We start from the raw sequence: 15079 nt of genomic DNA on the forward strand, positions 1-15079 counted from the left end.
GCTAATCTATTTAGATGGGCCTGTCACAGGGTCTATATAAGTGTTGGCATTTTGGCATGCAGGCTACCTATATGTTGGGACTAAATGGACTACATGGGGTCTAAACAGCATAGAAAGCCATTTAATTTGGTGAGCAGCATCACACATAGCCATATATTTGGCTTCAGTAGACAAGAGTGCGATGGTTTTCTGTTTTTGAGAACACCAAGAGATGAGGGATGTGCCAAGGAAAAAGGCATAGCCTGTAGTGGAATGATGAGTATCCTTATTGGAAGCCCAGTCTGAATCTGCAAAGCCATAAAGACAGTTTTCATTTCCAGAATAATAAAGTGCTAATTTTGGAGTCAATGCAATGTAGTGGACTATATGAAGTGCCTTTTGTTTATGGTCCTCAGTAGGATTTGCCATGTACTGGCTCATGTGAATAACCACAAAAGCTATATTGGGACAAGTCCTGAGAGCCATGTATAGAAGGGAACCAATGATAGATTGATATTGGGAATGAAGTTGAGAAGTTGCATTATAGGATTCAGGAACTTTTTCTGGAATATATCCAGAGGGTAATGGAGTGTGGACATTTCTTGCATTCTCCATATTAAAACATTTGATAACCTTCTGGACGTAAGGAATTTGGTCGAGGTAGAGTTTGTGTTGAGAGTGATTACAATGGATTTGAATGCCAAGATATTCTCTAACCTTGCCTAAATCTTGTGATTCCCATTTCTTCATGAGTTCCACTTCTTTGCTTTGAGAAGCTTGATAGTAGACCCAAGGAAAAGACCATCATCAACATACACAAGAAAAACAATGATGTCTGCTTTGGTTTTGTAAATATAGATTCTGGCATTGACTTTGTAGTAGATGTAGCCCATCTTGAGAAGTGAAGAATGAAGGGCTTTATTCCATGCCAATGCTGCTTGCTTTAAGCCATAAAGAGGATGCAGCAACTGATATACTTTGTGTTCTTGGCCAGGTACTTTGAAACCTTCAGGTTGCTCCATATAAATCTCCTCATCTAGATTTCCATATAGGAAGGCTGTTTTAATGTCAAGTGCTTCCATTTCCCAATTTTTCTTTGCCACATGAGCAAGGAGAATGCTCACAGTCTCGAAGCAAGCAACCAGAGAGAAGGTGACTTCAAAGTCCATACCAAATTCTTGAGTGAAGCCTTTGGCTACTAGCCTGGCTTCATAATGACTGTCACTTTTTATCACAAACACCCATTGACACTTTACTGGTTTCCAATCTTTAGGAGGATCCACCAGGGTCCAAACTTTTCTTTCTTCAATAGATTTTAATTCATCCTTCATAGCATTGAACCACTTTTGTTGGAGTTCCTTTGGTAACTTTAAAATGTCCTTGTAATGTTCAGGAGACTCCTTGACATGAGCAGCAAGTAACACATCAAAAGGCTTCATATCAGGATGTTGCTTTTGTTCCACTTGAGGAGACAGAGACAGAGGAAGAGGAGTTAAGGGAGAAGGTGGAGTCAAAGCATGATGCTGAGTCCACTCTCTTGGTACCTGAGGAGGTAGCATATGTTGTGGCAACTGCAGTGAAGGTGGTCACCTTTCTTCCTCCCATCTATGAAGTGCTTCCTGTCATTTGTGGATATTATGTTCTGCATTGCGAATCCACTGTTCAGCACAATCATGATTCTCATGAATTTCTCTTTCAATATCAACAGGATTTCTGCAGTCACCATAAATATTACCAGGATGTGCAGGTGGAACAATATTGTGTTGTGGACAAGGTTCTCTTCTAGGAGCAGCCCAAGGTTGATGAGGATGCTCAACTAGTCAAGGGTCAACTGGAGGTGGTCCAGCAGCAGGTTTCCTAGGAGGTCTTTGTGGTTGTTGGTCCTGACCTCCCTGCTGTGGGTTTGGAATGGGTGGTAATTGGATTGATGGCAGAATGGGAATAGGTTCCTCATTGGGATGATCAGTCCCAGGTTGGTAAGGAGGATCGGAAAATGGGTCATTTGAATCAGTATTTTGAGGGCCAAAGTTATCAGATTTCTCCTTCAAATTCAAACAAAAAGGAAAGTGGTCTTCTACAAATTTCACAGTTTTTGTGATAACAATTTTTTGTCCTCTCAAGAAATGATAACCTTTAGTCTCAGGCTCATAGCTGAGAAAGACCATTTCTTCTGCATGGGGGTCAAGTTTATCACCTCATTGATCCTTAGGGATCCAAACATAGGCTTTACACCCAAAAGTGCAGAAATATGTTATGTCAGGGATTTTGCCAAGAAACAACTTGACAGGAGTCTTGAAAAGGATTTGTTTGAGTGGAGTGTGACTGTAGACATGCAAGGTACAGTTGAACACAAAGTTCCAGAACTGTTTTGGAATGCAAGCATGATGATGTATGGTTCCAGATTTTTCCAAGATTGTGCAATTAAAGCATTCAGCATGACCATTTTGTTGAGGATGATCAGCAATTGAAAGCTGATGGACTATTCCACACAACAAAAGGATTGTCCTGAAAGTGGTAGCCAAAGACTCTCCCCCTCAATCTGAATGGAGTGCCTTCATCAAGACACCAGTCTGACATTCAATGCCAGTTAACCAGATCTGGAATTGAGCAGCAGCATTGGACTTATTGCGAAGGTAAAGCCAAAAGCCAAAAGAAGAGTAGTCATCCAACAAAGTAAGGACACAGCAAGAGTGGAAGTAAGATTCCACAGGTAGATCCAACAGGTCAGCATGGACAAGCCCAAGAGGAGCTGTCACACATTTTTAAGAAGGCTTAAAAGAGTCAGAAAACATCTTGCCCTGAGCACAACCTTTACAAGAAGTAGGAGGATTGGAGATCAACTCCTGAAGACCAAGACAGCACAAATGGCACAGAATATTGTTCACTGGATGAGCCAAGCAATTGTGCCATAATTGAGATAAAGGGATTTCCTTAACCGACAGGCAAAGGGCCACATATTGACTGGAGGGTGGAAGCAGTATGCCCACAAACCAGAGTAGCAGTGAATGACTGAAGAGCTTAGTTGCTTCCAGTAAAACCCAGCCTGTTGGTGTTCAAATAACTTCTGAGGTATTTGTTGCTTCACTCTTGTACCCCTGTTTTAAGAGTGCATTTCTGGAGCAAAGTTGCTTTGAAAATTGCAGACTCCAGATAACATGTTGCAGGGTTATAGTACCACCTTGCTGTAAGCAGAGTACTGCAGTGCTGTACCCATGCAAAATGATGGGAGTTTTACCAGCAGTAGAAGTGGTAGTTTTGCAAGAAAAAGGAGTATAGGTTAGCAGATCAGTTTTGAATGGTGTAACATGATCTGTACACCCAGAATCCAACATCTAAACAGTTTGTTTGGTGACATATTTGATCACTTTCTCTAGAAAATCTCCCAGGCCAGAAGCATACAAGTCAAAAGCATCAGATGCATTGCAGTTGTACTCACCAGGGTAATAACCTGAGGCAGAGTGATTGGGATTATACAAAGGATCTAGGCTAGCAGTCCTTGGGGAATATTTACACCTAAAAGGCAGATTTACTATATCTGGTACAGAAGCATGAAAGTCTCTCAGTGAAACCATGTTATGGTTGCAATTATGCCTCTTTCACAAATTCTTGCCAGGTTTCTGAATAACAGATACCTGTCCTCCCAATCCCTGCTCAGCCACAATGGTATCTCCCACTCCAATCTTGGATGATCCAGTTGGACATGAATCCAGTTCATGCCATCCTGAAACCAACCCAAAATCAGATGATGGACTCATCCATTGTGAGAGTCCCCATGGGGATAAGTCCATTTGCTGAAAACTCATCCCTAGAGATCAAGTACAGATAGAGCAGTGGCAGGGTGAATCAGTATGTGGTGGTGGAACAGCAGGAGTGACTGACTCAACTGCCATTTCAGTGGACTGTTCAACAGCATCAAGATACCAGTGAAGAACATCTCCATTTGAATCAAGTGGAGCACTGGCAAGATTGATCATATATTCATCATCCAGGCCAGTTGGAGTTGGCATGAAGATGTTATCAAGACTGAGAGTAGTGTCAAGTTTGGGTTGTCCAGGTTGAGGCCAGACTGGAGACCAAAGAGGGTGTGAGGCTGAGGGGTTGGGATCAGGAGGAGGGTTGAAGATACAGGGGGGTGGACTGATTGGACTTAGCAACTGAGATTACAGTGCTATTCCCTTGTGTGGGTCTCAGTCCAAGTCCAAGGCTGAGGCAGGATTATCAGAGTAACTTTGTTGATTTCCAACTGAAGAGTACAGGCTGGGTATCTACAAGTTTATATACCAGAGACAACTGTAGTATGCCTTGGCCATGAAATTCCTCATTGCTGCTTTGTGGTAAGACGGACTACCTTCTGACACCCATCAAATTTGCTCATGCGAATTCAGGACCCTTGATACCCCACATGTCTTCTTCAGTGAGTACTCGACATTTCCGAGTGAATGCGTCACTAATGGGCGATTAGTATGTCATTTCCTGTACTACTACCTGATGAAGCTAATGCGTCTACTCGTCGTGACTGTTGTGTTAAATCATCGCAGATAACCAATTATGGTGTTCCGACGAGTTTGGAGTAGTCAGAATTACCAGGCTTTGGGTTTGTTGATCCGGATTCAGTTTGTCGCCGTCAAGTGAAATGGTTGGTGACCGCCCCAATTGTGAGTACCTTCTGCTTTATCAAAAATGACATCCAGTGACGTGGCCGCAATAGCTGCTATTCGCACTAGTTCGCTTCGGTGAGTGTCGTATATATTATGCTTAGGAGGCATCTGGACAAAGTTTCATCAGGGTTTTGCATGGGTTCGTGTTTTTCTTCCGCGATGCACTTATTCTAATCATGAAGCAGAGACGGCTGTTTGGATGTACCTCGACCTGTCCAACCATTTCCACTGAAATACTGATATTCGCGTATAGGTTTGGCCATAAGGACATCAGCTCCCTTATGCAGATTAGGGTGGTTCTGTTAACAGAGAAACGGTGCACGGGCTGACGAATCGTCATTCCTAGAATTACGTCTTAATACCCGGTTGGACTGTCCTCCTGCCGGCTGAGGTTCTGATTACGGTGTCACTTTGCATACTTTTGTATGACGGCTCTTGCTCCGCGACTCCAAGGTAACTCGAGTCCGCGCCGATGGTTCATTCCTGACGGATCCCGCTCAGAACGAGGCGCCTCCTGAACACGCTTATCGCATATGCTGTTAACCGGTGTTTGCTGACGTTGTGAGCCTGAGCCCTCTTGCATTCATAACCATAACTTGATGCAGGTTTTCTCTGCACGACGCTCGTCTTGCCTCGTGGGGCTAACAACAGGTTATCAGTGACGGTACAGGGCTGCATAGAGTCTAGCATAATCCACCGGTTTTTGCATCAGGAAGCCTGGCGCGAGGAGGCGCAGTCAGTTTTTTTTTTTTCTTTTTTTTTTTTTTTTCGTGATATTACTGCGAAGCGTCCAGAGGGTAGTAACCCTACCAGTGATCAACCGACTTTATGACTCGCCAGCTCACCTGTGCACGAGTGACCAGGACTTCCCAATGGCCAACCGTACCCGTTGTGCGCTTTGAACATGTCACTAGATCTGCTGTCGGAGACGGCTTAGAGTATCAATTGCACTGGTCGATTTCTATTCCAGCGGGAACCCGACGGAATTAGACCTGTTCTTCGGTAGGATCTGATGTGGGCATGAATCTCCTAGGCACTGGTATGTGACACAATTAGATTAATATAAGAATCTATTCGTTTGAAAATGCGGCGGAAGGGCACTCGCCACTGATTGAGATCAATTCGGACGTCATCCTGTTTGCCAGCCCTCATTCGGGTAGTCGTCCAGGTCAGGGGGACAAACCTCACCCAATGATGGAGGCTTATACGACTCGGCATTCTGCCACAAGTGGCTCCCGTGTTACGTGTAGAAACAACTGTTCATCAGTCAACACTTAGGGGAATAAGCAAAGCCACCCTCCGCGGAAAAACCATCCCTTCCTGCATTCACTGGGTAAGGTGGGCTGGGGTAGATCAATTGTCACATCACCTCACGGAACGAGCTCCGACGCTGTTTCAAGCAGGTTCCAGTGCAAACACAAGTGCTGAGACATGGTTACTTGCACCTTCACGATTGGGGACGACAAGCCTCTAAGTGGGATGAACACACCCGTGCCCCAGTACTCAGTTAATCCAGCACTAAAATGAGGCGAACTGGCTGCCAACGAAATTGGGGGGTCACCCGGATCGGATCGACCTCTCTGGTGTTGGGTGCACATCGAGGTTGATCTGAATCAGTTGCAGAGAAGACAGAGTCTATGCGGCTTTCTGTGGTGTCCGATGACGTCTAGCAGTGACAATACTCAGATTCGAAGTCAGATGTAAGGGATGCTCATAAATATAAGGACACCGTCCGTGTGGATGGCACCAGGTATATTCTTGCGACCTTGTTAATTTTCTGGGCTTTGAGGGGAGGTACTCTGATGAGCTGACGATGATCTTCCCAGAAGGGCGGAGCCGAATGGCGGGATCGTGATAACTGATAATCCATGTTACCTTTGGTCACGCCCGAGCCTTGAGGATACGGACAAGGCCGGTGGAAGGGGTTGCACATGAGTCTTTCGATCAGCAAGTGCTGGCAACACGTCCCGAGGAACGCGAAGCCAATCCAGGGCGGCATAACTTGGAAGAACTGGAGCGATCCCCCGGGCCCTGCACGAGAGGGAGGGCATGCCGGGTTACACAACAATGGACTCCCGACAAGTGTGGCAGGATCTTCACTAAGGTTCGGAACTTGTTCGGCGCGGCGGCAAGTGCGGATGAGTAGCAGCGATGCGAAACCCTGGGCAGTGGGATACGAGTAGTATCCAAGGTCCTGAAGTAAGGTGTGGTGGGCGAAAGGGCGATGGCACAATGTATGCTGCTCTGACAGAGCGGACTTAAGGGCGAAGCCTTGTTTCGTCTGCCTGCACGAAGAGATAAGTATCATTAATTGCAACAGTAAGGTTCCCGAGATGAGTTTGCGAAAGTGAAAGAGCGTGCACGGTAGCTGAGCAAGACCTAGACGATCACGGTACATTTTGGCCTTGCCATACATGACGGGACGACAATCGTCCGAGTGTGCCGGCTGAAACCTGTGCGACGTGCCGTTCGAAAGACACCAGAGGATGGTGGCATACCAGTACCACGGGTATGATAGGTAACCGTTGGGTGTTTTGAACCGGCGGATATGTAGAACCGAGGAACCCATTGGCGGGTCATACATGATCGTGGTCTCCATTTGCACATCGTATGATAGGCGGTTCATGGCGATGATGGCGAGCACTTGCCATCATGATACGCTGTATGTCCAGAGTGTCGTATTCAATGTCTTCCTTTTCATAGAGGGGGATGGAACCAACATTTTATGGCCAGTGCTGCCACTCATCTTACATACACGCCAACGCATTACCAAATCAGAACAAGCAAGACTGCAAGCAAATGACATGGTCTCTTCTCAGTCGCGCAACGCACGGCTTTAGCAAAGTCGCTCGCCTCCCTGCTGCTAGCACTTCGTGAGTAAATGAACTCCCAACGTTCAGCATTTTTGTGGCTGTCTTAGGCTTCCTGAGGACGATGTGCCTATAGTGCCTTCCACCGAAACCGGGGATTATATAGCAGGCCTGCAGCTGTGCTTACTACAGCAATGGCAAGATTATTGGATTTAAGGCATTGGGGTTTTCACCATTCCTGTAAGAAATGCCTACAGGACGATCATAAGGGTCCTCCGGATCATTGTAGTTCAGCCTCCATCCTTAAAAATATGGCAGGGTTGCTCTGAGCCTTGATATCGCTGTCGTCACCCCCAATCACTTCTCCATCCACACATCGCACTAGCAAGTTCGTCACTGAGGGTACGCATTATACAAGTTCCCCAAACGACATGGGCATCTCGGGCGAGTTTGGTAAAGACCTTTCGTAGCCGAATGCAGAGTCTTGTCTGCTAATCTGTTCGTGATAGGTCCTACCCTCATTGGTGGTGTTGTCTCTTTCATGTTGTCTGGCTTTGCTTGTTTCTGTTATGTCTGCCCGCTGATATCCTTATTTCGCGTCTAGGTTATATGGGATAATGATTTTCCAGGAGCGTTTTCAACAGAATGTTCAGACTAGTGCTCCGCTTATTGGTTATACAGACTTATGTGTATTTCATGCACTATGCTGAGGATGGCCTGGCCATGAAATTCCTGGTTGCTGCCATATGGTGGGTCAGGCCAACTTTGGACGCCTGCAAACCTGCTGACGCGAAGTCAGGGTTCTTGACACCTTGCATATTTCTTTCAGTGAGTACTTGGGTACTTGCAAGTGAATGCATGGCTAATAGTCGCTCAGTATGTCATTACTTGTGCTACTACCTGGTGAAACCGATCCACCCACTCCTTGTGACTGTTGTGTTCAAACGCTGCAGATAACTAATTATGGCGTTCCGACGGGTTTGGACTATGTCGTTTGGTACTTATGTCCTCTACTTCAAACCTGATTTCCTCCGATGGCCTATGACAGGTCATTCCCAGTACGCATACCCCAAGTTCTACAAGGCACTGATTTGCTATGTTTTCCCCGCTTAGGCATCAATTCTGATGAATGTGCGTTCCTTTTGTCTCCAGAATATTCTATCATCGGGATTAACTATTCTGCAGTCACTTTTGGTTCTTTCCGTTCAATGGTAAGCGACTATCTTCTGTGGAATGATTATGACCCTTATACATAAGCCGAATGCTATTAGCTTTTTCGCACATAAAATATATTACCGTACGTCACACTTAGCTTTGCATCTCAGGACACTGTTGACCGGCATCCAGTTTGTCGTCCCCAAGTGAGGCGGTTGGTGACCGCCCCAATCGTGAGTATGTTTACTTGTTATGGCAAAGGTGTGATCCAGTAACATGGCTACCATAGGTGCTGTTCGTGTTTGCTCACTGGGGTGAGTTTTTATTGCGCTCTCGAGGCATTTATAAAGATATTTCAATAGGGTTTAGCGTAGGTCTGTCCGTTTCTTCCGCTTTGATAGGCCTGTTCTAATCAAGAGGCAGAGACGGCTGTTCTGATGTACTTCAACCTGTCCAACCGTGTTCGAGGTACTGATCTCCATTCATAGCTTCGTCGATAACAAGACCAGCGACCTTGCGCAGTTTACGGTATTTCTATCAAGAAAGAAATTTGGTGCGCCGGCTCACTTATTTCTTCTAGTCTTACGCCGTGATTCCTGGTTTGGCCACCATCGTGCTAACGGAAGTTCTGATCGCGGGGGCACTCTGCGTACTTTTCTACGACAGTGGCTCTCACTCTTCATTCCGAAGGTGACTCCACTAACCCCTGGTGGTTCGTTCCTAATGAACCCTGCTTAGAACGAAACGTCTCCTGAATATGCTTATCATCTATGCTGTTAACCGTTGTTTGCTAACTTTGTTAGTTTAATCCCTCTTTGGTTTGTAACTGCAATTTGATTCGAGCTTTCCCTTGCAGACTACTCGCTGTTGCACAGCTTGTCGCAGTACGTTCGACATATCGCACTATGACTATGTTACTCTCATACTTCCTTCAGAGTGTTCTTCACCAAGATGCATGGTCAATAGGGATGGACTTCATCATGGCAAAACGTCAGTCTTCCATGCTCTGCAAGCGATGGTCAGAACACCTCATCTTACTATTGAACAGTATATGCGAACTCGCTTCTAGCATCACTAAACTCGCGGGAACACCTTCGATCCCAAATCTCAGGTACCGTGTCCGATCTACGCATCGGCACTATCCACCTCGCGAACGCGCTGCAGCCTTCAGGAGATGTAGAGAGTTCAAAGAATGGTGCAAGGTAGTTCAGCGTATGCGCAGGGGTGTTGTCGATCCTACCACTAATCTAGCACTTGATAAGACTACGGCGAGAGAGGTGCGACATAAGTAGTTTCATTCCTCATTCACCATCATACCTACGTGTAAGACACTCCTCTTGCTTCGTGAAGCTCACAGAAGGGTTATAACTTACGGTAAGACACATCGTCACAGAAGCTAGTGGTCCTGTTTTCTCGGTGAAGAGCGACAGTGACGGTTATAAATCTCCTGAGTATGAGACTACTTGATTTGCCGCTCGTGGGATGCTATTGCAAAGCGAAATGCCCTGGACACGGAGGGGACATCTGGGACCATCTGAAATGGTGAAGGTGATGCCTCCCAGACGACCAAGAAAGACTGAAGGCAAGTGCTCGCTCGTCGATTGCAAACACAAACGTCTCTTTGGTGACCGCTGTTTTTAATTAACCCAATCATATCAGCAATCGATGCATCATATCTTCAGCTTGGATGTGGTCCTATGGTTATGATTTCCCGAGGTACCCGTTTAAACGATTTTGACAAGGCAGACAGTGAAGATTAGGTATGCGAGCGTATAGCTAACCCGGTCGACATGGTACACCGCGACCTTGTTGAACTCACGTCCGTACATACGAAGGTGTACTAGCTGATGCCTGAGTGAGACATGCCGTCCGAAAGACGTTGGAAGTGGCCAGCACGGTGTCATACGTGAGTCGGTGGACACGATCGAATGGGTTGGTTGGACTGCTGGGACGGCAGGCGTGATAGATTTTCTCGGAGTTGCGAGGATGCGGAGCGTCGTCATGAATCCATAGTGTCCGCCAACTATCCGTTCCTCAGGCAAGGATTAGTTCATTTGAGAACGCCGGTCCGTTGGTATTAGCCGGTGGTTGAGGTTAATTCTGGGGCCACCCTCGGTGGCGAGTCCTCATTCGGCTGTGGGAGGTTGTCCAAGTCACGGAGATAAGCTTCATCCGGTGACGAAAACTTCTACGGCCCGTCATTCAGCCACAGCTCGTTCCTGTATAGTACAGCTATATGTCAGGTCATCCGATTGGTAGTGAACAACCGGATAGTTGAGGGGGATTTGAAACAAAAGAGTATACTGAGGTCCTGCACGTCTGCAAGAGTGTACAAGCTAAAATGGGAGCAACTTGAAGATGGCAGAGGGCACAGTGTTGTGCCAAGAGTGAATCAATGAATTCGACCAAGTCGGCTGGTCGGAGAGCCCGCTGGGACGGTGCCCGTGTGCGCTGGTTCTCCTCGAGTTGAAGGTTGCAAGGATGAACGAGGGTAACAGGGTGGTAACAGGGAGAGTGAAGACGATAGTTGACGACGTTTTGGACCACAATAAAGGCTGGGCTGGTGATGAGCGCTTGGGCAGTCGTTCTACTGTATTTGCCACGTTCAAGTTTATTTGGTCGTAATGCCTCCATCGAGTGTTTGGGGGTCACTGTTTGAGTCAGTCATCCGCTATGCTACCCTGTTGACAGGTTGGCAGTTCTCCACCGTGGTCGTACTTCACTGGTGTCGTCACAGCATTGGCAATATTGGTATATGCCATGGGCGACATTGTTAGCAAACACTTGCCATTATTCCAACTGAGTTTCTATGCCAACGGGTCCAGAGCCTTGCTGTACCCCACGTCTTCCATTTAATGTACAGGTTTGGAACTAGCTCATTATTTTTATAGCGAACTGAGCCTGCATGATCTTGCGCACCAGCCCGACCAAATTAGATCAACATCCTAGGACCCTGAACTACAAATACCCAATATGAAATGGTTCCCGCGACATACAGGCTTGCCAGGCAGACCTTCGTTCGCACCCCTGCTGTTTGCAGTGAGATCCCGATATTCAGCTATGTCTCAGGCTTTCCGAACACGAACCATAGGAAGGCTGCGCTGCTACAGCAATGGCGAGGTCATCGGATTTAGCCGTTGGCATTGGGGTTTCTATCATTGCTGTAAGAAAGGCTGCTCGGGCGATACACGTCCTCCAGATCATCTTAATGCAGCTTTCGTCAAATAATACAGGTCCGTTCTACCATCAGATTAATACGCCCTCCCCACGCTCGATCACTTTTTCTAGTCCACACTCCCCGTAGCACATTGGTCAACGACGCCATACCAGTTACCTGAATGTCATGGGCATCCCGGGTGGGTTCGATGAAAACCTTTCTTAGCCTAAATGTGTCTCGTTCACTCATTTGTTCGTGAGGTGCTACCCTCATTGGGGGTTGCTCTCTGCTACATATGTATGGCTTTGGTTGGTTCTGTCATGTCTTCCGTTCTAATGTCCCTTTTAAACCTCAAGGTTATATGGGGTAACCACTCTCCAGAGGCTCTTTCAACGAAATATTCAGGCTAGTGCCCTATTCACAAGTTATATAGACTTATGTGTATTACATGCACTACTCTGGTGATGCCTCGATCCTGAACTTCCTGGTTGCTACCGCATGCTGTTAACCGGTGTTTGCTGACATTGTAAGTTTCATCCCCCTCCAGTTTTCAACTGTGACCTGATTGAAGTATCTTGTCGTAGACTAGTCGCCATTGCTCAGCTCGCTGTGGTATGTATAAGTTATTGCATGGCGACGACTATGTTATTTTCACACTTCCTTTCAGGACATTGACCATTACGATGCGTGGACAACAGGGTTGGACTTCATCATTGGAAAACGTGAGTCTTCCATGCCTTACAAGTGATGATAATTGTACCCTATGCTACTGTCAAGTAGTATACACCAATTCGCTGCTAGCATCGTTGAACACCCGGAAACACCTTCGATCCCAGCCTTCAGGTGCCGCGTTAGATCTATGCATGAGTGCCAGCCACTTCGCGATCCCTCCACGATCCCTCCGGAGCTTTTGGGGGACGTAGAGAATTCAATGAATGGAGAAACGCATGTCGGCGCGCGCGATGTGGCTCTGACTAGGGCGTTGGGAAGAGCGGTATAAGTGTATTTCTCGCAGTTCCGCACTATGTCTGCCGTTCTGTTCCTCCTCCACGAGATAAATCGGCATAACGCTGGTATGAAATATGAAATATCCCCTTCCTCCCCGTCCTGCAAGCCGTTCCTTTTGCCTCGTAAGGCTACCTGAGGGTTATAACTAACGGTAAGTCTCATCCTCACAGAAGCCAGTGGTATTAGTTTTTTGATGGAAGAGCTTCGGTGACGGTTTTCTGCATGGGAGATTCCTGGATTGGCGGATCCGAGATGCAACTGTTCTTTTTTTTCCCGCCCAATTTCCCACAGCAGCTTTGGCAGTACATGCGCCCGGACGGAGAAGACTCCACACGTCTATCATTAGTACAGAGCGATACTAGTTCTGCAACAAAACGAATGTGGTAAGTGGGGGAGATACACTTACCAGACCTTTTTGTTCGTCGTATACTTATAATGGATTATATGTATCAGTGCTTCAGGGGCAGTTTCATCCGATATCACAACTAGTTGTCGAAACGGAATCCATCGAAGGTGCGCGCTGAATGTCCCTCTTGGACTTCCATCAGTGTGTAGCGTCGTCCGAAAGACATCAGAGGGAAGTAGCGCGATACCATGGGCGAACCTAGTCACCCATAGGCAACCAAAGACTGAATGGAAGAAAATCATCCCCTCTCGACTATGGGGTAAACCGGGAGATATAGCCAAACGGGTTAGTCGGGGCTTTCCGGGACGGTCCATGTATGCACAGGTGCTGCTGGAGTTGCAAGGACCAGAATGAGAACACATGCAGCGATGGCGGAAGAAGTAACCAGGATAGGTGGTAGCGGTTGTCACTGGATTTTTTTTCCAACATGGAACACACTTGTTGTGTGCATCTGAATGTAGAGGACTCTCTGCGCCTACTATAACAGGATGACACTAGCTTCGCAAGGGAAGATGACAGGTGTAACGGGACTAGTAATGGGGCTAGGCCTACATCACACCGCCCTATTATCAACCCCTGAGACCCACAAACTAAGTTGCACTGCTGAGTCACCCCACAACCCACCGGATCTGCTATGCGCTTCAGACATACCAAAGATCTGCTGTTGGGGGAGGGCTTAGTCCGTCCACTGCACGGGTCAACTGTTCTGGTCTAATACGCACTCGGTATATGAGTTACGACTCCTCGTTTTCCCACCCCTCAATTTGACTTTGGGTAGTTGTCCAACTTCACCTGATGATGGAAACTTGTGCGACCCGTCATTCTGTCACAGCTGTTTGTCAGTTAACACTTACGGGACCAAGGGAAGCCCACCTGATACGGTCAATTCATCCGTTCCACGTTCGCTGGGTAAAGCGGGTAGACCAAATTCCCACATCGGGCACGTACCTTTTCATAGGTTTACAAGGCGGCCCTAACGATGTTTCACTATGCCATACATTGCGCCACGCACATGGCTAGGCTATGGGTGAAGTCATGCCCGTCGGATACAAATTCCGAGCGCTGTTCAATCACAGCACGGCAAGCAGCTTTGCATGCTTCTGTTGTGCGAAATAGCGAAGAACTAGTACACATTTGGTTGTGAGTCAAGACTTAAGTATAGGAATAAGTCCCTACAATTAAACCATGCCTTCGGAGTTTCCTACGTTCGCTATGTAACGTGGGGCTAGTGTAGATCAAAGTTTCGCACCCCCTCACACTAGTAGCTGAGTGAGACACGAACGAAATGGTGCTTAACTTCCACCTAAGGATCAGACGCAAAATGTGTGAGCAATGTTTCATCATGACAAGTGGGTGCGGCTTCACGTACATAACGTCATAGCCACTGCACAACAAAACCAGAGCAACGCCAAATTGCCAATGGAAATTGAACGTCAATGATACTCTGCCCCATGTTTGCATTTCCGCTACCAACCGCGGGGACATCTGTGGAAAGCAAATTCGTTGGGAGCCACTAGAGAGTTGTATTTGATGGTCAGTCAGATGATTGTTCTGCAGGTTGAGGTGCTCTTGAAGTGTGTGTTGGAAATATGACCAACATCTAGATTCATCTAGACTAACATGTTTTGATACACATGTTATATCACATGACTTGCCTTAGCAATCAGCTCCACAGTGATGTCAGAATGACATCACTTATTGTGTCATATTCCATAGCATTCTCTGCTATTCTTTACTATACATAGTAATAGTTTCCATATACATTACTGATCCATGCATATGGAAACATGTATATAAACTCAGGGTTTTTGACCCTTAGTCTACATCAAATTCTATATTCATTCTATCATTCTCACAAGAACAAGAGCCCCCACAAGTCTATTCTCAAATCTACCATTTAACTCAT

General features: G+C 46.6%; 4 protein-coding genes across 4 annotated transcripts; 2 read left to right on the forward strand and 2 right to left on the reverse strand.

The window, feature by feature from the left end:
- Positions 1-6348: 6348 nt before the first annotated feature.
- F5J12DRAFT_898059 (uncharacterized protein) lies at positions 6349-7263 on the reverse strand (the record flags this gene model as incomplete). Its single annotated transcript, XM_051748078.1, has 1 exon — positions 6349-7263. The coding sequence occupies one exon, from the start codon at positions 7261-7263 to the stop codon at positions 6349-6351; it is 915 nt and encodes a 304-aa protein (XP_051594917.1).
- Positions 7264-7409: 146 nt separating this feature from the next.
- On the forward strand, positions 7410-9875 carry F5J12DRAFT_930045 (uncharacterized protein). Its single transcript, XM_051749524.1, has 19 exons — positions 7410-7510; positions 7568-7900; positions 7957-7993; positions 8052-8094; positions 8129-8275; positions 8401-8444; positions 8496-8505; positions 8561-8578; positions 8633-8658; positions 8760-8835; positions 8892-8916; positions 8965-8976; positions 9026-9041; positions 9091-9130; positions 9183-9292; positions 9341-9400; positions 9459-9486; positions 9538-9592; positions 9651-9875. Exons 2-19 carry the CDS (start codon positions 7879-7881, stop codon positions 9806-9808), a joined length of 927 nt encoding a protein of 308 aa, XP_051594918.1. The 5' UTR covers positions 7410-7510; positions 7568-7878; the 3' UTR covers positions 9809-9875.
- A 1839-nt stretch (positions 9876-11714) lies between these two features.
- Positions 11715-12682, forward strand: F5J12DRAFT_786768 (uncharacterized protein; the record flags this gene model as incomplete). Its single annotated transcript, XM_051743506.1, has 4 exons — positions 11715-11835; positions 12349-12371; positions 12427-12481; positions 12540-12682. 4 exons carry the CDS (start codon positions 11715-11717, stop codon positions 12680-12682), a joined length of 342 nt encoding a protein of 113 aa, XP_051594919.1.
- Positions 12683-14115: 1433 nt separating this feature from the next.
- On the reverse strand, positions 14116-14764 carry F5J12DRAFT_509521 (uncharacterized protein). Its single transcript, XM_051739776.1, has 3 exons — positions 14543-14764; positions 14350-14476; positions 14116-14296 (listed from the first exon to the last, which is right to left on the reverse strand). The coding sequence occupies exons 1-3, from the start codon at positions 14656-14658 to the stop codon at positions 14240-14242; spliced, it is 300 nt and encodes a 99-aa protein (XP_051594920.1). The 5' UTR covers positions 14659-14764; the 3' UTR covers positions 14116-14239.
- Between the last annotated feature and the right edge of the window lie 315 nt (positions 14765-15079).

Source organism: Pisolithus orientalis (assembly GCF_024613125.1).
Source record: "Pisolithus orientalis strain OTSU chromosome Unknown F5J12scaffold_66, whole genome shotgun sequence".
NCBI lineage: Eukaryota > Fungi > Basidiomycota > Agaricomycetes > Boletales > Pisolithaceae > Pisolithus > Pisolithus orientalis.

Coding starts and splice junctions, on each gene's coding strand:
- F5J12DRAFT_930045 (XM_051749524.1), top strand. CDS start 7,879: ATGGGCATCTCGGGCGAGTTTG. Junction 8,095..8,128: donor AGGAGCGTTTTCAACAGAAT/GTTCAGACTAGT, acceptor TTGGTTATACAG/ACTTATGTGTATTTCATGCA. Junction 9,593..9,650: donor GGACTTCATCATGGCAAAAC/GTCAGTCTTCCA, acceptor ACTATTGAACAG/TATATGCGAACTCGCTTCTA.
- F5J12DRAFT_509521 (XM_051739776.1), bottom strand. CDS start 14,658: ATGTCCCCGCGGTTGGTAGCGGAAATGCAAACATGGGGCAGAGTATCA. Junction 14,477..14,542: donor TGCAGTGGCTATGACGTTAT/GTACGTGAAGCC, acceptor TCTGATCCTTAG/GTGGAAGTTAAGCACCATTT. Junction 14,297..14,349: donor TCCGAAGGCATGGTTTAATT/GTAGGGACTTAT, acceptor AATGTGTACTAG/TTCTTCGCTATTTCGCACAA.